At 43.2% G+C, this 25,012-nt stretch overlaps 1 protein-coding gene across 1 annotated transcript in view; it reads right to left on the bottom strand.

Moving 5' to 3' along the window:
• Nucleotides 1–1,564: 1,564 nt before the first annotated feature.
• The window catches only part of LOC103606350 (stabilin-2-like), a gene marked incomplete at its 3' end in the record, with an annotated part of 124,450 nt that continues 101,002 nt past the window's right edge, over nt 1,565–25,012 (bottom strand). Inside the window, exons 10-22 of the mRNA XM_008590964.1 lie at nt 20,185–20,318; nt 18,850–18,932; nt 17,699–17,848; nt 15,803–15,946; nt 15,189–15,245; nt 14,913–15,038; nt 10,336–10,389; nt 9,600–9,680; nt 7,508–7,660; nt 4,656–4,718; nt 3,725–3,811; nt 2,825–2,911; nt 1,565–1,676 (exon numbers count right to left, since the gene is read on the bottom strand). Coding sequence (XP_008589186.1) covers nt 1,565–1,676; nt 2,825–2,911; nt 3,725–3,811; nt 4,656–4,718; nt 7,508–7,660; nt 9,600–9,680; nt 10,336–10,389; nt 14,913–15,038; nt 15,189–15,245; nt 15,803–15,946; nt 17,699–17,848; nt 18,850–18,932; nt 20,185–20,318 — 1,331 coding nt within the window. The remainder of the gene's footprint in view (nt 1,677–2,824; nt 2,912–3,724; nt 3,812–4,655; nt 4,719–7,507; nt 7,661–9,599; nt 9,681–10,335; nt 10,390–14,912; nt 15,039–15,188; nt 15,246–15,802; nt 15,947–17,698; nt 17,849–18,849; nt 18,933–20,184; nt 20,319–25,012) is intronic.

The raw sequence follows: 25,012 nt of genomic DNA, 5'->3' as shown, positions 1-25,012 counted from the left end.
CTTATTGGAGGGAGCTAAAGCTCTTACAACAAGAAAATGGAGGGGACACATCTGGGTGGGAGGGGGGAGAGGGAGGAGGGAGGGAGGTTTTGGTGATGGGACACAATAACTAACTACATTGTATATTGACACAATAAAAAAAAAAAAAGAAAAACAATGTTTTGGGATAAACAGAACTGTACAATTTGGAAATACTTAATAAAAATGATCTCAAATAAAAAAAATTTTTTTAAGTAAGTCAGGGCTTAATTTGTAAGACCCCTGTGTGAGATCGTGAGCAGCCACAGACCTAGGATGCGAGGGTTAGAGCAGGAAGCCCACCTCCCCTACTTCCAGCTGGCTTCAGAGAAATGCCTTCATCATCAGGCTTTGGAATACCCCCCCCCCCTTTTTTTTTTCCCAGAAATCTTATTGGGCAAAAAGGACAATAGAATAGGATTCAGCAGCCTCGAATCTGCTGTACTCTGCTTTCCCGGCTATCTTGAGAGGTATTTATGAAGACCAAGCAAGGTAAGAGAGGGGAAGGGTTGTGTGTTTTGTAACAAACGTGTGGAGTTAATTGTGATGGTAATAAGAAGGGCTTTGTTTATTGATTCCTTGCTAGGTGCAAGCTCTGAACTGAAAGCTCCAAATTATGGTCTAACTTAATCCTGTGAACAATCTATGAAGTAGGTACCAATACCGTCTTTGTTTTATAGATGCGGAAATTGAGAGACTTTCTGTAAGGTCATACAGCCAGTAAGTTGCAGGCAGAGTGGGGACTTAACTTCAGGTTGGTCTGACTCCACAGAAAGCTCTTATCTATTCACTGCACTCAATTGTTTAGTTCTAATCTTAATTTAGGAATATATTTCTAGGGGTAGACATACCTGTATTTAAATATACACACAATGTCATTTTAAAGAACATAATGTATTTTCTAAGATTGCATCACTACATTTTTCCAGTGCCTATTGTAGAACTTTCTACATCTTTTACATGTTTCTTCATATTTATGTCACTGCAGTTAGAGTAAAAGCACCAGCAGCAACAGCAATAATAGATAATAATAATAGCTGGCGTATTTGTAGCACAGACTACATGCTAGGCATTGTTCTTAGGCAAGTGCTTTCCATTTGCAATTTGTACTAGCCTTACAAGGTAGTCACTATTATTGTCATCCCCATTTTACAGATGAAGGAACTGAAGCCTAGAGAGGTGTCCTAACTTGCCCATGGTCACACATCTTGCAAAAGGAGGAGCTGATGGAAGAGGACTTCTGGAAAGGTAGGGAGCAAATCTGTTTTTTGATATAGGACCCATAATTACTTCAGTGTCGACATTCCCTGGGAGCTTGTTAGAAATGCAAATTCTCAGGCCCCCCCCCCCAGGCCTACTGAATCATAAAGTGCATGGCAGTGCCCAGCCATCAGCATGTGCTACAGTTTGAGAACCAGAGTGTAAGAAATGCCTGTGATGATGGCATACCTCAAGCAGAGGTGTCACCAGACACCAGGCCTGCACCATCAGCTTGCGGCAGCGCAAGGTGGAGCTGGTAGAAGGACACTCTGGAAGCACCACTTACTTTTGTCACACCGAGGTCCATATGTATTGGGATCAGAGCAGAACTGACACCGGGAGCCTTGGAAGCCATCCTTGCAAATGCATGTCCCATTGCCACCGAGGCCATCTGCACACTGGGAGCAAAGGCAGGCCCGGGGGCCATTAGGACACATGCTGGTGAAAGAGTCCCAGATGTTTTCACTTTGTGGCCTGACTTCTTTGAATTGAGATCAGTCCCACTTGAAATGACTCTTTGGGACTCTTTGTGGAAAGGGCAGTCGTCTTGTTATCAGGTAGGATGCTAAAACAGTGATGAGCTTGGGGATCCCGAGCCAGGATTTAGAACTTTAAGGGGAATCACTCAAGGGGGATCTCAATGGTGCATCAGGAACCTTCAAACAACACTTAAAGGGATCACAGCAGTAAGACAGGCACCTTCAGATGACTGTCTGGCCCCCCTCTCTCTCTGCAGTCTCACTTGCTCAGCTCTGTGCCTCCAAGCTGCAGTGAGTCCTCTCTTCCGTGGTAAACATATTCGCCTCCCGCCTCCCCAGCAAGGCCGGGTTTGCACTGAGTGATTTGCACCAGAGTTGGGCGCAGCTGCCTTCCCGACCATGGGGCCACGGTCATCACTACAGGCCTCTCCCTATTCTCCTCGCCTGCGTGGTGTTCCCACTCATGGTTGCACAGTTTTTCTATTCCCTTGAAAGAGCCATATTTTAGATGTGGATTTATTAAATGTGCAGGTCTATAATTTCCCTATAAGAATCACAGCTACCTTTAGCTTTGTTTAATTTTGGCCCCCAAGCTAGATGAGTTAACATTTCACTGGGTTTTGCAGATGGGTTAAAAAAAAAAAAAAAAGCAATCACTGGGCAATGCTCTCTATATATACATTTTTAAGTATTATAAAATCTTAGTCCTGGTAGGAATCTTGGAGATCAATGCAGGTCAACCCTGATATCTCCTGCAGGAGGAATGTGAGGTCCAGAGAGCCTTGTTGGGTTGCCCAAGGTCCCGCGGTCAAAAACAGGAAAGCAGAGACTGGAAGCAACATCATGGGACCCTCCCTTTCCCCCACCCCCTGGACCAACATCCTTTCTACTGCACACACTGTCTGTTCTTTTAGTAACTGATTTATTTCTTCTGCTTCCTGGGAATAATGGCCAGCGTTGTGTCATTTTTTGGTTTAACAGTTTTAAAAATTATCGCATGACTTGACTTCAGCAGTGTCAATCTTCAGCATCATGAACAAATGTGCATCAGGGATTGTCCTTCTCACCTGTCCATTTCCTAAGCATGGATTTGAGAAGCCTCCTGGACACTGGTTGCAGTCAGGTCCATAGAAGCCTTTGCAGCACTTGGGTATCTGAGAAACAAAATGCATGTTGCCCTTTGAAACCCTAAGCATAGTGCCAGTTCCACAAAGGAGGTAGATTTTAATGTTCATTATTATAATAAACAGTATGAGCCCCTCCTTATGAGCTTCCTTTTGTAGATGATGGCACAGCTAGTGCTCTGCCATCTGGTCACCACAAACTTACTGAGCCCCCACCATGAGTGCCACCCTGGCTCTGACACTGTGTCAACAAAACAGGTGAAAGCTCGCGCTCGTGGAGCCTATATTCCAGCAGCGAAGAGTCAATATGTAAATTAAAAACAAAATAAAAGAAGATCATTTCAGAGAATGGTAAGTGCTGGAAAAATAAAGTACTTTTATAAAGTGGTGGCAGGTAGGGCCAGAGGTGGGGGAAGCCTGGAGAGGCCACCACGGATTGAGTGGTGATAGAAGAGGTGATGGTTACATGCAGACTTGAACTATGAGTCAGCTCCAAGAAAACCCGGAGGAGCACTGGGAGGGAGGGGAGTCAGGCGCGCATCTTCTGAGGTAGGAGGAAAGGTGGAGACAGGCCAGAGACCCGGGAGAGGGCGGGCAGCATGGGGCAGGTGGGGACGTGGACTTTGTGTTGAGGGGGATAGAGAACCAAGGGAGGGTATGATACAGGAAGGGGGTGGCTTGGCTGCTGTGTAGAGAATCCACCCTTTGATTTCCCTGCAGAAAGGCATTGCCAAGGCCCCATGGGTCACCCATGACCACACAGACCCTGTGGCCCAAGAGTGTGGCCTGGGGCTGCCTCGCTCTTGGTGGTCTGGACAAGAGCCTCGGCCACACGCTCCTCACCTGCACAGTGGCATTGCAGTATCGGGCACAGCCGCTCTTCAGGCTCCTTATTCTGCCAGTGTAGACACATTTGTGTGTGAAGAGTGCCTGGAAGAAAGCATCGCAGTCTTCATTTCAAGGTCCTCTGGGCGTTACACAGCTTCTCTGTACACCAGCCTTTCTACTTCTGTTTCACCACTGATGTCAGGACAGGGCACTAGACCACACCAGAGCTTGGTCACCCTCTTTGGGCCCGTCCCCCCCCCTTTTTTTTGTGACTGGTAAGGGGATCGTAACCCTTGGCCTGGTGTTGCCCGCACCACGCTCAGCCAGTGAGTGCACCGGCCAACCCCATATAGGCTCCGAACCTGCGGCCTTGGTGCTACCAGCGCCGCACTCTCCCGAGTGAGCCATGGGGCTGGCCTGTGCTTGGGTTTTTATCTGTGCTAATCCTGTTGTCCTCGTTGTTATTACTTACAGATGAAGAAAATTAGAATAGCAAGGTCAAACAACTTGTCTAGGGTCAGCGAACGATTCAAACACAGGTCTGTGGGTTCTTTTCTTACCATCCCCCCAAACAGCAGGCTAAGAGCCGGTCTTGTATGACCCCAGTTGTACTTGCTATTTTTTTTTTCCTTTTTGTCTTTTTTACTGACCGGTAACGGGATCGCAACCCTCGGTGTCGCGCCCGCACTGGGGACCGGCAACGGGATCGCAACCCTCGGCGTTGCGCCCGCACCGCGCTCAGCCAGTGAGTGGGAACCAGTCTCCACATGGGATCCGAACCCTCGGCGGGAGCGCCACCACACTCCCAAGCGGCGCACTCTCCAGTGCACCACCGGGCTGGCCCTTGTACTTGCTATTTTTTAAAGAAGGGAGGTAGACAGGATGAGAAACTACACAAGTGGGATTGCTTGAGTGATGTGCGGTCTCACGAAGCTGTCACACTCACTGTGGGCTCAGAGTCGGCAGGGCATTTGCTCCAATGCACTAGGGAACAGCTCACGCAGGTGCCCTGGAAGGAAAGAGCCAGTAGGTCAGTACAGGTGTCCCTGTGAGAGGGAGCAGGGGGACAGCTCTGTCCCTTGCCTCATGCTTGCTTCTTTGTGAAGGGAGCTCCACTAGAGTCACGCTCCTGGCCTCTCTCCTACCCCCAGACCCATTGACTCTGCCCCAGGGAGAAGGGATGTAGCCAGTACTGGAGGTGGGGGTGGGAGAAGGAGCTGAGAAGCAGCCCCTTCCCCTCCCTCTTGCAGAACCAGCCTGTTCACAGGCCTCAGGCTTCTGATCAACTCTCTGCATGGAGGGAGGCACCTGCCTCAGAGGGGACACGCCAGTTGTCCACCTGTGCCAGGGATGAAGTACTGGCATTGGCCACAGACATAAGGCCATGTTCTCCATTTAGCTTAGCAGTAATAAGGCTGAACGTTGAATCTCTGCCTTTCAGTCTCCTGGATTCTTCCTCCATCAGTTCTGAATTCAGGAGGGAAGGAATGAGATGTGTGCCTCTAAACCTCTCCAGATCCATTCTCTGACCTTCCCTACCTGGCTCTGTGCCCCAGCAGGTAGATGGTGAAGGATGGTCTCTCAGGCTCCCTTGCCAGCTTCTGATTGGTTTTGGCCAACATGAGGCACCAGCAGGATATTTGTGGGTAGGAGGAGAGCAAGGTCTGGAATTTCTTCCCTGCTCCCTCTCTGCTCTGGCATCACCCCTCCAGCTCCCTCTTCCCGCTCTCACTGGTTCAGGTGACTCCATACCCTGCTCCCCTGCTCTTTGGTCCTGGGTGGTGATGGTCTCCTGCCATCGCATCTCCCAGTGCCCTGCATAGCCTGTTTGTTTCCTTCGCCATGCCCACTCCTCTGCAGTAGCTTCTTCATCTAAGTCTCTTCATTTGAACATCTTGGATAAATTCTGTTTCCTGCAAGGACCCTAACTAGTACAGAGGGTTATGTATTAAGCCTCTAAGATCCAAATATACATGCCCAATGGCAGCTATGGGGTCAGCCTGGTGAAAACTGAGACTTCTAGAAGATACCGGCTGCTGCTACTCCTTGCTAGTCCTAAAAACTTTGCAGAAAATGCATTTGGACCCAATTAAAACCATCCTAAACCATACAGAGCAGATAGGTGTGACTCTAAACTGAGAAAATAGTAAAGGAAGACATCATTCTGAGGTGGATATTGGGAAGTTCTTTTCCTGACCCAACCCAGATTCTTTGTGTTGCAGCTCAGACCCACACCTTGGTTCTGTCCTTCAGGGAGATGGAGAATAAACTTCTGAACAATCTGAAACAGAACAACCCTGTGGAAGGCAGGCATTAGGGATGCCCTTGTCCCTCCATAGACTTCCTTCTCTGAACTTGAATGGCAGTTGCTTGGGGCTGGGGAGCTCTGAAGAACACATTTAATTTCTGACTCTTTTCTGCAAAGGCCCTATTTTCCTAATATTTTAATCTTTGGGGTAAGAGACTACTCTCTCTGGCCTGTTCTGATCCTCACCCTGGTCTAAACCAGGTGATGAAACTGCCACTACTTGTTTCCAAAGAATACATCAAACATGCTGGGAACGAGCTTGGAAAGTTACCATGTTTCTGCTGCTTTTAAAAAGGGGTGCTCAGAATGGAGTCAAATCCCCCAGATGGTATTTGACTGGCACAGAGGACTAGTACCATACCAGATAACCTAAAACTTATCACAGTTATTGTATCTATTGAGAAATCTAGAATTAAAAGAATCAGCCACAATCCCATGCCAGGTGCCTAAGTAGCTATTTCCAGTCTTCATGACAAGAAGAGGGATCAATAAGACAAAATTAAAAAAATGAGACCATTTATTCTTGCTCAGTGACCATGTTCCAAGGTTATCATGCAAATAACCATTGACATAGTATTGAAATATCCTGAAAAGAAAGACAGGGATCTGTTGTTGCTGTAAGTTGGGGTTTTGGTTTCCATGAGAAATGAAATATTGCATGTATAGTAGTATAGGAATTTGGGGTGCTTTGATTAAAACTGGCTGAGCCCAAAATTTTCCATGGAAATAGAAAAGGCCATTAGTGGGTATAGAAGCTCACAGGGAAACAGAAGTTCTAGGGTTTGAAAAGAACTACAGAAAGATGGTTGATTGGTTAGGCCAGAGCATCTACTCGAGAAGACATTCCATTTTAAGTCTCTCTTAGAGAGAGTAAAGCTGTGGGCCTGGAGCAGGTGACAGGGACAGGGGAAGGAAGAGGTGGGAGACTGATCCTAAATCCTATGGGGGAAGAAAACCCTACTCTGATCCTGGCGCTCTGGTGTAGTGGGTTGAATAGTGTCTGTTCCCAAATTCATGTCCCAGGGAAGGGACCATGTGAAGGCACAGGCAGAGACTGGAGGGATGTGGCCACAAGCCAAGGAACGCAAGGATTGTTGGAGCCATCAGAAGCTGGGAAGAGGCTGGGAAGGATTCTGCCCTAGAGCTTTCAGAGAGAGCATGGCTCTGCTGAAAACTTGATTTCAGACTTCTAGCCTCCAGAACTTGAGAGAATAAATTATCGTTGTGTTAAGCCACCCAGCTTGTGGTAATTTGAGGTAATTTGTGGCAGCTCTGGGAAACGAACATACCTGAGCAGTTTCTATCACTGTGGAAATTCCCTGAGGGACGTGGTTCACAGTGGATGGGAGGGGACCTCAGGCCTCTTCATGACGACAGAAGCCCCACGGGGACAAGGCTCCTGTCGGTTTGCTCAGAATCGTGAGGTGTGGAACGTTGTCTGCTCTGAGGGGCTGTTTGGGGGCCCTTATTTATCACCCTAATTTTCTTACCAGTTTCAGTTCTCTCTTTGTTTCGTCACATCGATGGGGCAGAATTGGCACAATGGAGGGAGGAATGAGGACTCCGGTCAGTGTGTAAATTCGGCCGTTTTTGGCAACGACCTCAATTTCTTCCATTGCCACATCATTTGCCAGAATCTGTCCCTGGAAGGGAGCAATGACATCTTTCATTCTGCAGTGCAGGAGAGCCAGTGGTGCCCAGGCCCAGCTCAGTGGTGGCAGCCTTGCTAAAAAGCCCTCAACGTCACTTAACTTTTCACTGAAGCAAGGGCTGCTGTTACGTCAGGGTTTGGCTGACAGGGAAAGTTTGAATCTGTTGAATGGTTCTTGACTGACACCAGGCAAAGGTGTTCTTGCAGAAAGTGCTTGCAGGTGCTGGGTTGTGGAAGAGGTATGACTGTTCCAGCTCTACTGGGCATTTGCCACCAGAACTTGGGCAAATTGTTTCAGCTTTGTGTGGTGAGATGGGGACCCATCCATTCAAAGACACTTATTGACCTTGAATCATGCTCTGCCTTAGAAACTGAGGACACATCAATGAACAGATAAGTTCTAGTGGAGGGAGCAGAGAATGAGCAAATTAGCACAGATTTCTGATCTCCACTTTCCCTTGAAACCTGCTCCCCCTGCAGTATTAGTGGAAACTTCACTCTCTGGTTGCTCAAGTTAAAAACCCAGGAGTCACCCTTGGTTCCCTCTGCCTTCATCCCTCATCCAATCCACGAGCGAATCGTGTTGTGTCTACCTTCAAAACACACTCAGAATTCAACCACTTCTAGCCACATTCTGCTACCGCCCTGGTCCGAGTCACCTTCATTCTCTGGATTAACTGCAACCAAATCTCCTAACTAGTCTTCCCAAGTGTTTGTATGACCATGTCACTCCTTTGCTCACATCCTCCAGTGGCTTCTCATCTCATCTGAGGAAGCGCCCGTGTCCTTGCCCTGACTTCTTAGGCCATGTGCGACCTCCCCCCTCCGTCCCCCACCCTTTTACTGCCTGGCCTCCTCTCCTGCCCTTCACCCTTCTGCTCCCTCTGTTCCAGCCACACTGGCTTTGCTGTTCCTCAGACATCTCGGGCACACTCCTTGCTCTGTGCCTTCGCACTTGCTGTTTCCTGAATGCTCTTCCCCTACATTTGCACACTGTGCATTCTCCCGTTTCCTTCAGGTCTTTGCTCAGATGTTTCCTTCTCCTTGAGGACTCCCTGGGTGCTTTATCTAAAATGTCGGCTCCATCCCTGTTTTCTGCTCTCCTTCCCTGCTTTGCTGTTTCTCTCCTGAGCACTTTCTAATATATTTTACTTATTTAACGTGTTTATTGTCTGTTCCCTATTTACTAGAATGCAAGTTCCATGCAAACAGGGACTTTTGACTGTTCATTGGCCTATCCTAGGACAGTGCCTGGCACATCGTAGGCATGCAATAGAAACTTGTTGAAAGAATGAGATCACCATCATCACCGCAACAGTGACTGAGCAGGAGACATAATCTCTCCGTGCTGCCAGGCTTTTGCTGGTACTACAATACCAGGAAGTTAGCTGAATAACACTGCCTTCTTTGAGTTTCTTAAATAGGTCATGTTCCCTCCCACCTCAGGGCCTTTGCATGTTCTCTCCCTTCTGCCTGGAACTCTTTTCCACTCATCTCTGCCTGAGTTCACTCTATTCATCTTTCACAGCTTGGCCAACACATCACCTCGTCCCTGAGGACCTCTTGACCTCCAGACTTTCTGAGAATCCTTCTGTTATGTGCTTTCATACTTCCCTGAACTTTCTCTCAGCAGCACTCACCGCAACGGTAATTAAATAATTAACCAATTGCCTAATGAGTTGTTTAAAGTCTGTTTTCCCTGCTGGGATGTAATTCTATCTTTTCCCCTGCTTTGTTCCTAGTATCCAGTGCAGACTTGCACACGTGTAGTTGCTTAGTAGATATTTGCTGAAAGAAGTAACAAATGAATGAAATAATCATAAAGATTTTAAGCCTGGGAGTTACTGGAGAGGTAGGATAACCTGGTCAATTGTCATCATCAGAGCACAGATGCATGCGAGTGACGATGCCAGTGGGGCTTTCTCACTTACATTGCTGGTTGTGTTAAACTGTATGATCTGGTTGGCCATGCTCCTAATGGTAGGGGCCGAAATAAGAGTGGCCACTTCCAGCTGCAAAGAGAAGAGAACAGGAGAGACATTTGGAGCAACGCACCCTGATTTCTTAAAAGTACTCACCAGAAAAAAAAAAAGAAAACCTTAAAAGTTTATAAAATAAATAACGGGAGTTTGATGTCAGGAGTTTTTGTGGCTTTGAAAATTCCTTTGATAACAGACTCATTATTCATGACTGAGGGTTCGCTCAGTGCTATAGATAAAGGACAAATGTCACAAATTTTCTAGCACGAAAACATTGGAATTTAAGACTAGGTCAGACACCTTGAGGGCAGGGAAAAGTGGGGGCTTTTGTGATGATGAATATGATAATTACCCTGATTTTATCATCACACACTATATACGTGGATTGGCATATAACTTTGTACCCCATAAATATGTACAATCAATATGTGTCAATTAAAAAATAAATACATTTGGGCCGGCCCGGTGGTGCACTGGAGAGTGCGCCGCTTGGGAGCGCGGCGGCGCTCCCACCGAGGGCTCGGATCCCATGAGGAGACCGGTTCCCGCTCACTGGCTGAGTGCGGTGCGGGCGCAACACCGAGGGTTGCAATCCCGTTACCGGTCAGTAAAAAAAAAAGACAAAAAGGAAAAAAAAAAAATAAATAAATACATTTGAGGAAAAACAAAAAGGAAAAGTGGGGCCAACCTGGGTAAATGGGACAATGTGGTATCTGACGAGTTCCAGAAGCTTCCGAGATCCCTGCAAAGGAATCAAAATATTTCTTTAGTCAATGAAAAAAAACAACACTCTCCCTGTTATGGGATCTTCTTCAAATGACTTTGAGTATTTAGTCAAGAAAAATAAATGACCCATAGTCTTTTTTATTGGGAAATCCAGGGTGAGATAAATCCCATTTCCAAAATAGCTAACGTTAACCAAATTCCTACTCCGTGGCAAAGGCTGTTCTGAAAAGATAATATGCACATCTCATTTAATCCTCCCAGTATTCCTGTGAGGTAGGGATTACTGTTGACCCATTTTATGAGTTTCAAAGATATGTCCAAGGCCACAAAGTTAGCTCAGGACATGAGTCTAAGAACGAGCCCAAGCTCTCAGTCCTCTGCTCCATTACGTCCCCGAATGTCTAGGGCCACATTCTGGATTTTCTAAGACAGCCTCGATTTATGATTCTGTTTCACTTGCTTCATGAATAGACATCTGTTAGGCCACATACTGGTCATTTAGGAATATACTGTCACAGAGATCTTGATCGCCTTTCCCTTCCACAAAAAGGTCACTTCTCCTTCAAAGCCCTTTGCAAGGTTTATCATGCTTCAGAAAACTAAAGCAGCAGTGGAAAAAAAAGAGAGCCCTGGGGCACCCAGAGGGGACTATATTAGGTTGAGCAGTCCCCATAGGGGTGACCTGGAGGGGGCCTTTGGCGTCCAGGAGCATGGGGACTGCTCTCTTTGGGGGAAGAAGGCGGCGCAGTAGCGGGCTGCTGCAGCATGTCTGCAATCTCCCAGCTGTGTCAGAGCTGGAGTCACAAGCCTCACAGCCCTGGAATTCTGCTACATAAGTGGCATAGCCACAGTCACCCTGGCTTGGAAAGGCAAAGGATCACAAATCTAGTTTTTAGGATAACTGCCAAGAGGCTGACTGTTCTAGGGGCGGATGTATTCCAACAGTATGAAGGTCCAGGCCAGAAGAAAGCCCTGCTGAACCTGAGTTCCCCTCACCCAGCCTCCGCTCTGCATTCGGCCTTTGTCACTATACCAGGTGAGTTACCTGTATGTAAGGGGAGCACATGTCCTGGTTTGTCTAGGACAACCCTGGCTTATGCCTATTGTCCTGGCAGCTCCACTCACTCTGAAATGGGTCCTGGTGTGGATGATAAATTATATAGGCACCATATCTATAAGTTAGTAGTATTATGCGTGGGGCAGGGTTACCAATAAGAATGTTGAACTTGACTACCAGTTAGCTTGCCCTGGAAGTGGTGCTTCCTGCAGCCCTGGTTTTGTTACTATGTGGCCTTGAGCAACTCGACTTCCCTTTGCAGCTACTCTGTGGTAGCTGGAAGTGGGGACTGCTAGGCCCGAGCAATGTCACTACATGTTCTGATGCTCAGTGGCAGAAGGGGTGGGGCTCAGTGGGAACTGCTGGGAAATGTCAGACCAAACCGGAACGCAAACTCCTTGAGGGCAGGGACTGGGTCTGTCTGGTTTACTAATCACTGTGTCCCTAGCCAGCACAGTATGGGGCACACAGTAGGGCCTCCATAAACATTTGTGCCGATAAATTAAAAGGAGGGGGGAGAGGTCCTGGCAAAAGCACTGACCTCAGGAACCTCAGTTCTAATCCCGTTCCACTTGTGTGTGACCTTGAGTGAGTCACTTAACCCCTGAGTGTCAGTTTTGCCTGCAAAATAAAAGCACTTTGATGGATCTCTTCCAGCCCCCTGATTCTATAGGAAAGAACTTATCAACTGGATAATCCACTTCTAAAGCCTCAAGAAGTAATTGGTGTTGGACACTTTTAACAAGAAACAGGAGAATGAAAGGGACAAAGGAATTGATCAGCCTCATTCCAGCCACTGTGCGTGCCCGCCGCCTCCTCAGGCCAGGGGCTGTCAATGCCGTGGTTCAGTTTGAATTCTCTCCAGGATGGCTCAGACAGACAGGATGCTTCCAGGTGCTGCTGTTGAAGAGCCTTTTGGTGTGGTGCATTCTTTCCTTCTTGAAGACACTTCCTCCCTCCCTGCTGTTCTAGGTAATAAAACAAAACAAAACAAAAAACCCCACATCCCTTGGTGCCAGAGGCAGAAGGAGAGAGCTTTTCTACCAAATTGTTAATATGGCCTTGAACTCTGTAAATTCATGTCCCTTTGTCCCATTTTCCTTGCAAGGCATCTGTGAATCAGGAAGAGCAAGTCCATGGCTCCCTTTGCTTTTATTCTGTTCCAGTTCAGTGATGAAGCCATAAATTGGGGCTTGTAATCAGTAGCTGTGGTCTCTGTGGGGGAAGGAATGGTTTCTGGACTGAAATTTTGCTTCCAGGAGAAGTAGAAATATATACTGGAAAGGAATTCAAAAACCCTTCCTCTAATGAAACCAGTTTATTTTCCATTTCATTGGCACAGCCTGTGGGGACTTTGCTGTCTCCAGCTGAAGTTGTTCCCTGAAGGTAAAGCTAACGGATGCTATTAAGAGGGATGGAGAAAGGAGGAGCTTCTCATAGGCTGAGAAATTTTAACCCGTGTGGGCTCTGGACTTGAGAAAGAGGCAGAAATGGATCATTTTTCTCCTTACCTAGAAATTTAAGTGGAAAAGCAATTTTTGTCTTGGAACAAAGACATCTGAAGTTTTATTTTCTTTGCAGGCAGAAAGATACTTCCTTTGAGGAAAACAAGATTGAGGGCCAGGAGCAGTGGTAGGCTCGTAAATCATTTTCACAGGGGTGAGTAGAAGCCCTGATTTATAGTGTTGGCCGCTTTCTATGGTGTAAATATTCCCACCAACGTCTGATTCCAAACTCCCAATGTGATCTCACTGCATGGAGCTGGGAAAAAGTATACACAATCTACTCCTGAGAGTCTGAACGAGCCACCTCCAGCCACCCCTGGAAGGAGTTACAAGGGAGGGGAAAGAGAAAAGCTTTCTGAATAAAGGTGTTTGACAGAAATGCAAGGAGGTGGATTTTATCTTTTTTTTCTATTCTTGTTAAAAGATTTTAAGTGTTCCGGATTAGGTGCCTGAGGACTCCCCTATTATTTCTACTTTAGATATATCTGTATCAAATTAGAAGCTATACACTCTGGGAGGTCATATAATCTCAGGATTCTAATAATTTCCCAGGGGAGCACATTGCTCTTTTTTTTTTTTTAGCTCACTTTAAATATGAGGATACTTCCAAAAGTTCATGAAAAAATAGAATCAAAAGATAGTACAAATCTTTCCATGAACTGTTTGAAGACCCCTCTCATTAAGTGTGAGTTCTGAAGAGAGGTACTGTAAAACAGTTTTTTAGCAATTGCTAGATTTCAGAAAACTTGAGTGTGAATCATATTTTAAAAATAACTTTCTATTTTGAAGACCCAGGGAGCCTGGGCTTTTTAAATGGAAGCCCACAGCAAATCCTTTCATATTTTGAACATACAGAGTTTACAGTATAAGAAATTACCTTCTGATTTATCTCCTTGATTTTTTTTTTAATTCAGAGTTTTCTAAAAGTAAGATAACTTTATAGAAACCTGCAAGTATTCTAGAAAGGGATGTATCTATGTGAACCCCTAAACAAAATAAGCAACACATTTCAGGGTCCCAAAACTTGAGTTATAAAGTCAGTGCCTACCAGCATTTCTGGGCCTCATTCCAGTACTACTACATCAGAATCTTTGGGGTGAGGCTCTGGAATCTGTCTATTTAACAAGCTCTGTGGTGTGCTTCCTAAGCACAGTAAAGTTTCAGAATCACTACTCCCCCCCAACCCCCCCTACTCTGTATAACCCACACTGATCCATATGAGGTCATAGGTAGTCTTGTCCCATTGCCAAGATGGTGACATGGTTTCAGCATCCTGGAAGAAAGTTTATGGTCCTTCGTATAATTCTACCATTTGATGTTGTAATGAACAAAATTCCATTATTAGCTGTCCTCCTCAAGTTAAGGCTGTTATTGCTGACAGAGAAAACACTTTAAATGGTTTCAGTCATTTGCACTCTAGTGTGAAGGAGTCAATAATCTCCTTTCTAGAGGGAAATGTGAGAGGTGGAAGGCCCATGGCGTATAGGAGAGTGTTATTGTTGAGAGAGATAAAGGCAATAGAAAGGAAAGGCTGGACCATCTAAAAAGAACATTTATTCCTTTAAAAATTTAGCCTAGGCCTGGCCCTGGATGGCCTAGTTTGGGCTTCATTCTCTAGGTGGTTTTAGGATTGTAGGAGGCACAATATATTAATTTTACTACTGAGAAATATTAGAAGAGCCAGAACAAATGAAACCAAACATTTAGACCTATGGTCGCAAAGAGATTTTATTTCCTGTGCTGAATCTAATTGATTGATCTTAGCAACTGGGAACTCTATTGAGAAGATTGAAGCCACATTCAGGGTTTGTTCCAGAATACTGTTATTAATTAATGATGTCTGCCTTGGTTGTGGGAGGGTAGGTGGGGTTACATGTGCTACTTATTTACTATCCCAGTTTAGAAAAAGCCTATATGGACACAGACTGAAGCAGTGATGCTGACCTGATACCATCAGCATTAAGTAGGATACAGTACCTCTGGAGAAAGGAGGTAATCGAGAATGCCATCCTTCATGTTGTCCAATGCTTCATTACTTGGGACAAAAATGGTGTATGGCCCACCAACCCCATCCTCATCTAAGGCACGTCCCACATTGGTTTCCTGCATTTGAGAAATGAGATTTTATATTTGCGACCTTCCTCAGACAAATATTTTAAGTAATTCCCCAGAAAGTATTTATAATTGATACCCTGTTAATTTTACAAAGGACTTGACCTAAACATTTTCCAGAAATTCATAAAGAGTACGTACCTCTATCAAAGATCTGAACTTGCTGTATCTTGGTTGTAGCATTGTCATTATGGTTTGCTAAAAAGAGACATTTTGCTTAAAAATCAGTGAAAAAAAAATAAGGTAATTTTGGAAATACAAACCCTAATATTAGAAGACAGATGACAGAGTTTATATGTAAGTGTGTATATAAAAGGAGCTGGTCAACTGAGATGAATTATACAAATGTTTGCTGTTATTATTCAGACCTGCATGTTCTGAGGTAGCCTTTGGCCATCATCATATAGGTCAGAGGGAAAAAATTTTATTGCAGCTTTGACTGTCCTCCGTAAAGCACGAGGGATACATTTTCACGACAACTGGTCATTGACTGAGCTGTTTGATGTGCCATAAAAGAGGTAAAATATCCAGATCTTTCCTGCTCGTATACTGCCTGCCTTTCTTTCTCTCTGCAGAGATACCCCAAATTCTATTGGAAACAGTCAAATCATCCCATCTTCTCTATGCCGGAGATCCTAATACAAATGAAGGACAAGCACGTAGTGCTGGTGTACACTTTCTTCTTGGTTGTGACTCTTCAGGGAACAGAGGAAGATGGATTTGGATTGACACCACTTTTACCTGAAATATCTCACCTCGGTGGTGCTCTCAAATGTGGGCGCTATGTTGTCCATGGCTCTGTCGAGGATGTGCAGGAGCCCGTTGGAAGCAATTATGTTCCCCTGCATAATCTTCACTTTCTTTTTGCCCCCATAAAGTTTAAGCTTTAGTTGATTGCCCTAAAACACCAAAGAAAGATAAAATAGAATTAATGTGGTGTCCTCGAAGGAGCAAGCAATGGACTAGAAGTCAGAAGTCCTGAGTCATTGGGCCCTGCTTCTTATTGGATATGCGATTTGGGATGTTACTTAAAACCTAAAAAGGGAATAAAGGTGTCTGCTTGGTTGACCTCACAGGGTTGTCATTAAGACCATATAAGACTATGTGTGAAATCACTGACGACAATCCCATGCTAAATGTGGGTAAGGCATTACAAAGCTCCAGTAGATTGCAAGCTCGATAGGGCAAACCTATTCAATTTACTGTAAATTCATCACCTAACTTTAGTGTCTTACACAGAGAAGGCACACAATAAAAAACATTTAAAAAAGTTTGAATGAATAACTAAAACTAATTCCTTCTTCTTCTCATGTGACTCCAATATTACAGATTTAGTAAATATTTGTTAAATGAATGAATGAGTGAATACATGCATTTCCCTGTAAGAAAGGAAACCACATCTTCATATCTGTCATCCATTCATCCATCCATCTCTCCATCCATTCATATATTCATCCATCCATCGATCCACCCATCCATCCATCTCTCCATCCATCCATTTATCTACCCATTCGTACATTCATCTGTATCTCCATTCATTTGTTCATTCTTCATCCATCCATCCATCTCTCCACCCATTCATCCATCCATCTCTCTATCCATCCATCCATTTATTCACCCATTCATATGTCCATCTTTCTCCATTCATCCTTCCATCTATTCATTTGTCCATCCATCTCTCTCTCTATCCATTCATCCATCCACTTATTCACCCATTCATACATCCTTCCATCCCTCCATTCATTCATCCATCTCTTCATGTGTCCATCCATCCGTCTGTCCATCCATCCATCCATCCATCCATCCATCCATCCATCCATCCATTCATCCATCCACCCACCTACCCATCCTTACACACATTGTACAGCAGACTGATTGAGGATGAGGGCTTTGGTATCAGGCAGACCCACATTTGAATACTGCCTCTGACATTTACTATGTGGCCTCTCCACTTTCTCACTGGAACAACAGGGATTATGACAGTACCTCCTTCACAGGGTTGTTGTGAATCTTATATAAAACACATAAAAATTTATCTTAGTACTTTGCATAGGACAAGCAATGAATGATCTGTTAACTATTGATATTTGGCGAATGCAACAGTATAGGCCATAACCCACACATGCACATTCTGTCAATTAATCACTTTCCCCCAAGCTCAGTAAAGTCACAAAAAGTTATTTGTGAAAGGGGGAGGGGAGGGTAGTTTTATTTAAAAAACAAACAGAGCTAATGGCATTAGGAGAGAAGAAATGTTAAGTTAGGAAATATGGATCAACTCCAGCAATCTAAGACAAACGCAATCCATTTCCTTTTGTAAGAGGAATACTTTTCTGGCTTTGTACTGATGCTTCCAGGAAACAGATTTACAGCAAAGTTTCTGCTTCCTGCTGGCAGTCGAATTGATGGTTGCCTTGAAAACTAAATCAAACTAGACCCAAACCAAACACTTTGTAACCCTCTTTACATAACAGTCCACCCCCTCCTGCCTGACCCTTCCTGGTGTTGCTCTATCCTTCCTATATACAAAGGTGTTTGATAAACAAAGAATAAGGAAAGAGGTTTTTCATAACCTTTCCCAAACTCCAAGCACTGGCATTGGCTTGGTGAACAATGCAGTTCTCGAAGTGAAAATCAAAGAAACTCTCTACCTTATCACCGTTGAAGATTTCCCCTGACTTCCCAGTCAAGGTATAGAATGTGTCTGTGTTGTTCATACGCTCAGTATTCATCTGCCCTGCAATGATGTGGAGTTTCACAAAGTATTGAGCAGCTTCATTATGCACCAAAAGCTCTTTTACCTGGAAAAAGAGAGCCAGCTGTTGTGTGAAGGAGAAAATGAGTTTTGTAATGCGTGCTGTGCCTCATTTAGCATCAAAGACATCAAAACCAGTGCACCCCAACTTGGGTTTGAGCACTTTCAGATACAGATGACTTTCTGTGAGTGCAACCACCCCGAGCCAGGCCTTAAAGCGAGCAAAAACCTGCAGAGTTGGAGTGATGCACAGCACACTCTCAAGCCACATGAGGCTGCTTAGCACGGAAACTGACACAGTGGGGAAAGCACAGTAACAGCGCCAGGAGGAGCAAAGGGGTTGGCAAGCCTCAAGGGCTCTATCTTGAGCCTAGGAAGTGGATCGGAATAGAATATGAAGTTTCTTAAAGGAGCAGGTAGAGTGAATGGACTAATGGTGCATTGGAATAGAAAGTTAAGATTTAAAAAATCCACTGCTCCAAATTGGTATTTTGTTACTGCCACATAGTCAACAATCGATCAACAGAGAATTTTTATTAACTCTGTATAAACTTAATCTACATATTAAACAAGAGACCACATGCAAAGTGCTGAGCCCAGAATGCAATATTTGCTTGTTCTCCCCAACAGGAGAGAGGGGAGGACATCTCATGAAGGTTAACAATAGACGGATTCATCTCAGACAGATTAATAGTGGTTGTATGTTATGGGGAGAGAGCCTGGAACTTATTGGGTTTTGATTCAATGCAGCAAAAATTATTATCAAAAAATACCTTGGATTAAGGTAACCCAATTTTATATAAATTAATATGCCCATTGTTTACACTTAATCAAATATAACTATTTCATTGATATCATCATGATAGGACACCTCCGCCAGGCACTGCAAGTTTCATTCCCACTGGATGACGACAACATTATTTCAAGCAGCTGCTCACATTGAAGGTTTAATTTTAATGGGGATTTCCCACTTTAAACAAAAGGAGGTATGGCCTATTAAGGTTTTTTGCATTAGCTCCTTGGTGTAGGGTTATTTTAAATACTCACATTGAACCCTTTCAGTCCCTTGTCTGTGGGTAGCAGCACAGTGAATGGTCCCAGGTTGCTCAGTGGCCAGGCATAAGCTTTGTCTTAGGAGTCAAAATACATGAAAAAAGTAAACATCAAATGGGTCACTGGACATGAGGAGTAAATCAGGCACAGGGCCTCTCTCTTCTGATTGGTATGTGCAGACCCTTTGTAAACTGAGAGCTTCCTTCTCTAAGAGTGTAAGGCACCACGAGGCCATGGCTCCAACAGGTTCCATGTAATGCTATGAGTTTCCCTGCAGCCATAGCCTTGGCTTCAAGGGTACCCTGGGATGAGTGATTCAGACATGACAAAGTTCTCTGGCAACCTCAGGGTCCCTGACCCTGCGCCTGGCTTTCTGATCTGTCCCCACCTGAGTGAGCAAAGACGCAGCCCCCGCTTCCCTCCTGCTCCCATGTAATATGCTAAGAGCTCTTAGAGGAAGGCTGTGAGGAGCAGGATATGCATCCAGGCTGGATGTTAAGATTTATGTGGAGAACAGAGCACTGACCTGTGGATGACACTTACTTCTTTATCTGTGTTCTTTCTGAGAAATAATTTTTGGTAGTTAGTAAATTCTAATATAAATGTTGATATTTTAAGCTTCTGTTGACTGGTCAACTCTATTTCATTTTTTGTTGATGGGACAAATTTGGGTTTTATAGGAAGTCTTGTCTAATGCTACGATCAGTGATAATATTTCATTCTCAAGGGGTTGTGAAGTAATGATCCAGAGGGTGTTTGCAAATGAGGTGTTTGAGAGTATTTTAGGCCATCACACCTGCCTGGGGGGCTGGGGGAGGATGTGTAACTATAGGCAATTAGTGGCTGGGTGGCCAAGAGTGCTGAGATGGTTGCACACAGCCAAGACTATCCCCAAAATCAAGTGACACTTCCACTGAGGGACATGGGTATTGCTTGGGGGGTCTTACTCACTCTCTATTTGCAGTATTACCTGCCAACTCTTGTTCACACCTGAATGACCCATAAGTCCAAGGCAAAGGGGATGGTCTTCACCCTCACATTGGCAGCTGTCCCTGTCTTACTGTTACTGCAGACTTGTTAATCTATAGTGACCCCAGGACCCTGTCCTCAGCTCTCTGCCTATGAATTCTTGCATTGCTAAATCTCCTACTTGTCCTCTTGGAAACAGCTGCCTGCCTTTTCCCTCCTACTTGCACGGCCCTTCCCTAGAAGGGCTGATCCCAATAGAAAAGCCTTGCTTATCCATTTCTGAATGATTGTGTCTTACAGATGCCCTTGCCTGAAAGAGGGTCACTCTTTACATGGAAATCTGTATCCGTAACTGCATACCCAGGAGTGAGATGAAAAAGGTCAGCCTTCCTTGCCATTTTCCTCTGGGTTCAGTGTTTAATTCTCTGAGTCGCTCCATGATGTTTCCATAACATGTTGAACCATCGCCCACGTAACCTTTCTGGCAAGTGCATCTACAGAGAGGGTGAAAACACATTCTCAGGGCCTCAGAGCCATTTACGTTGAGATCATACAATCCAACACCTTCATTTAACAGACGGGGAAAACAATGCCCGGAGTAGCAAAAGGACAAGGCTAGGAGAGGCACAAACACATGTGGGCGTTCCTAGTGCAGTACCTGACATCTAGTAGGTCCTCAAGAAATGGATATTTGATAAATTATGCATATCTATAAACCCTAGATATCTTTGTATGCTCTTTGTTTCAGTTTTCAAAGTGTGATCAAGAGACCATGCACATCAGAAGCACTTGGAGCGCTTAGTACAAACAGATTCTAGGGCCCCACTGCAGAACCACTGAATCAGACTAAGCTACTGAAGCCAGCCTGTAAAGACTCAGAACTATTGATCTGCTTAGAATACTCTTCTCCTCTGCTCTCTTGCCCTTCATAGTTGAGATCTCTGCTCAGCTGCCCCTTCCTTAGGGAGACTTCCTTGACTGCCTGCCTATTTCTCCATTTCCTCACTGTAAATGAGGTCTCCCTTATGTATACTCTCATGGTACCATGTAGCTCTTCTCTGTAGCAGCAATCACAGCTGTGATTTTATTCTCATCTGTGTGGTTATTTGATTAATATCTGCTTCCCTATCTAAGTTGGGAAAACAATAAGGACAAGGGCTATGTGTGTATTTGTTCATTATTATAACTGCAGGATCTAGCATAGGGTGAGGTCCATAGTAGATGAACTCTAATTAATAGTTGTATAATAAGTAGTAATTGAATTAAATAATGTAAACAATGAAATAAATGTATGAGCAGTAAAAATAAATACACAAAAAATGAAAGTCACAGAAATTTTATACAATGGTTTAGTTTCATAGGACAGAAAGGAGTTAAAAATGCACTAGCAGTGGTGTGCTAGTAAATGTCTAACAACAATTTCTCCAGGGTGCAAAAAAGTGCCCTGATTTGCAGCATTTGCCAGTTTCTATAATTTATACTCCCACCATGGCCAATTTTAAACTACCAACAAGATTCCAACCAGCTTGCAAAATTCCTGAAAATTTAACTCCACTATCACTGAGTCCGTAAGCTTTGGCTATAGCATGCCACAGTTACCTAGCTCAGAGGAGTTGACAGCTGGATGAAATTGACAAGGTGCTTCAGAAGGTGACACTCCCCAGGATCCTGGAGATGAGTGGGAAATTAAACACAAGGTAGGGAAGAACATTCCAGAGAGGAGAGATGTAGGGCGTGGAAGATGTGTCGTGACCTCCCGTGTTTATACCATACCACAGATATGACTCATGTTTAAGAGAGTATTCCAAAGAAAAACCATACACTTGTTAATCCTGTTGGGTTTCTAAATTTGGTCACATGGCAAATAGATATATTTTCAACAAGTTTGTTGAAAAAACCTTTCAGAATCCCATCATCCCTTGCCTGGATTGCTGCAGTGCCCTCCTAACTGGTCTTTCTGCCCTTTGTATTCTGCAGTCAAATTGACCCTTGGCACAACCTCCTGAGTGTTCTCTTCAAAAGGGAAATCTGGCATCTCACTGACTCCTTTTATTTATGGGATAAGGTGTAAGTGGGGGATCTTTCTATGTCTCCCTCCTGCTGTCCACTGCAAATTCCAGCAACATCAAAATCCTTTTATTTTACGGCTGTTAGGCCTTTTTCAGGCTGTTTGCCCTGCCAGGAGTGGTCTCCCACCCTCACCTTACAGATCAAGTGTGACCTGCTTGAGGCAGCTTTATCTGGCATCCCGACTTTTCCCAGCTGGGTTGAGTGCTGCCCAAACATCCTGTCTATACAAACATCACAATGCTATCTACCAAAGTTACTTCTATTTAAAAAAAATTTTAATTGTCATAATAATTGTACATATTTATGGGGTGCTGTGTGATATTTTGATTTATGTATACAAAGTGCATCAATCAAGTCATGTCTATCACCTCAAACATTTATCATTTCTTTGTGTTTGGAACAATCAAAAATTCTCTCTTCTAAGAGAATTCTGAAAATAGCAAGAGAGAAGCATAAAGTCACCTGCAAGGGAATCTCCATCAGATTACCAGCAGATTTCTCAGCTGAAACCTTATAGGCCAGGAGACAATGGGAAGATATATTCAAAATACTAAAAGAATAGAACCTGTCAGCCAAGAATACTATATCTAGCAAAGCTATCTTTCAGAAATGAAGGAGAAATAGTGTCCTTCCTAGACAAACAAAAACTGTGGGAATTCAGCACCACAAGACCAGTCCCACAAGAAATCCTTAAGGGAATCCTATATCTGGAATCCAAAGAAAATAATTACCATTGTGAATACACTAGAAAGAATAAAACACACTAGTAGAGCAGGCAAACAAATGAAAAAGAGAAAGAAATTATATCTTATCATTAAAAAAACCCAACAAACAGAAAAGACAAACAATAAAAGGGAAAGAAAAGAACAAAAGACATATAAAACAATCATAAAAAAATCAACAAAATTCCAGGAGTAAGGCAATACCTTTCAATAACAATTCTGAACGTAAATGGATTGAATTCCCCACTTAAAATATATAGGCTGACTGAATGGATTAAAAAACTAGACACAACTATATGCTGCTCACAAGAAACTCACTTCACCTGTTTAAGACACACACAGACTAATAGTGAAGGGATGAAAAAAGATATACCATGCAAATGGAAACCAAAAATGAGCAGTAGTAACTATACTTACATCAGGTAAAATAGATTTTAAACCAAAAACTATAAAAAAGACAAAAAATGTCATTATATAGTGATAAAAGAATCAATTCATCAAGAAGATAAAGCAATTGTAAACATATATGCACCTAACATCAGAGCACCCAGATATATAAAGCAAATATTATCAGATCTAAAGGGAGAGGTAGATCCCACTAGTATAATAGTTGGGGACTTCAACACTCATCTCTCAGCATTGAACAGATCATCTAGACAAAAAAATCAGCAGAGAAACATTGACTTTAAAGTATACTTTAGACCAACTGGACTTGAGAAACATTTATAGAACATTTTATCCAACTATTGCAGAATATACATTATTTTCATCAGCACATGGGACATTCTCCAGGATAAACCACATGTTAGGTCCCAACTCAAGTCTCAACAAATTAAAAAAAATTGAAATCATATCAAGTATCTTTTCAGACTAAAATGGAATAAAAGTAGTAATCAGTAACAAGAAAATCTTCAGAAAATGTACAAATATATGGAAATTAAAAAGCATGATCAGAAATAAGCAGAAAATAAGCAGAAAATCAAGAAATTTCTTGAAACACATGGGAATAAAAGCACATCATACCAAAACCTGTGGGATACTGCAAAAGCAGTATTAAGGAGAAAGTTTATTGCAATAAGTGCACATCAAAAAAATAGAAAGATGTCAAATAAACAACCTAACATTACACGTCAAAGAACTACAAAACCAACAATCATCCAATCCCAAAATTAGTAGATGGAAAGAAATAATAAAGATGAAAGCTGAACTAAATGAGACAGAGACCAGAAAAATAATACAAAAATTTGATGAAACAAAAAGTTGGGTTTTTGAGAAGATAAACAAAATTGACAAACCATTAGCTAGACTAAGAAAAGAAGAGAGAAGACCCAAATAACAAAAATCAGAAATAAAAAGGAGATCTTAAAACTGATACCACAGAAATACAACGAATCATTAGAGACTATTGTAAACAACTGTAAGCCAACAAATTTGAAAATCTGGAGGAAATGGATGAATTTCTGGGCACATGCAATCTACCAAGACTGAACCAAGAAGAAATAGAAAACCTGAATAAGCTAATAATGAGCAATGATATAGAATCAGTAATAGGCAATCTCCCAACAAAGAAAATCCCAGGACCAAATGGCTTCACTGCTGAATTCTACCAAACTTTTAAAGAATACCAATTCATTTAAAACTATTCAAAAAAAATTGAAGCAGACTCCATTTCCCTAAACTTATTCTATGAGGCCAGCATCACCCTGATACCAAAATCAGACAAAGATACAACAATAACAACAAAAAACAAACAAACAAACTATGCAGGCCAATATTCTTGATGAACATAGATGAAAAGTTTCTCAAAAAAATACTAGTAAACAGAATCCAAAACCACATCAAAACGATTATACACCATGATCAAGTGGGACTCACCTAAGAGAGCACAAGGAAACAAGACACATGCAAATCAACAAATGTGAGACACCACACCAACAAAATTGAGGACAAAAACCATATGATCATCTCAATAGATGCAGAAAAAGCATTCGACAAAATTCAACATCCCTTCAAGATAAAGACTCTCAACAAATTAGGTACAGAAGGAAAGTATTTCTGCAGAATAAAAGCCATATATGACAAACCCACTGCCAACATCATCCTGAATGGGGAATACTTTTTCCTTTAAGAATAGGAACAAGATAAGGATGCCCACTTTCACCACTCTTGGTTAGCACAGTATTGGAATTTCTATCCAGAGCAATCAGGCAAGAGAAGGAAATAAAGGGCATCCAAATTGGAAAAGACAAAGTCAAATTTTCCCTGTTTGCAGATGACATGATTTTATACAGAGAAAAACCTAAAGACTCTATCAAAAAACTCTTAGAACTAATAAACAAATTCAGTTTTGTTGCAGGATACAAAATCAATATACAAAAATCAGTAGCATTTTTACA

This window comes from Galeopterus variegatus, unplaced genomic scaffold, assembly GCF_000696425.1.
Source record: "Galeopterus variegatus unplaced genomic scaffold, G_variegatus-3.0.2 Scaffold6513, whole genome shotgun sequence".
Lineage (NCBI taxonomy): Eukaryota > Metazoa > Chordata > Mammalia > Dermoptera > Cynocephalidae > Galeopterus > Galeopterus variegatus.
The sequence above is the reverse complement of the archived record's forward strand: the minus strand, read 5'-3'. Positions and strand labels throughout refer to the sequence as shown.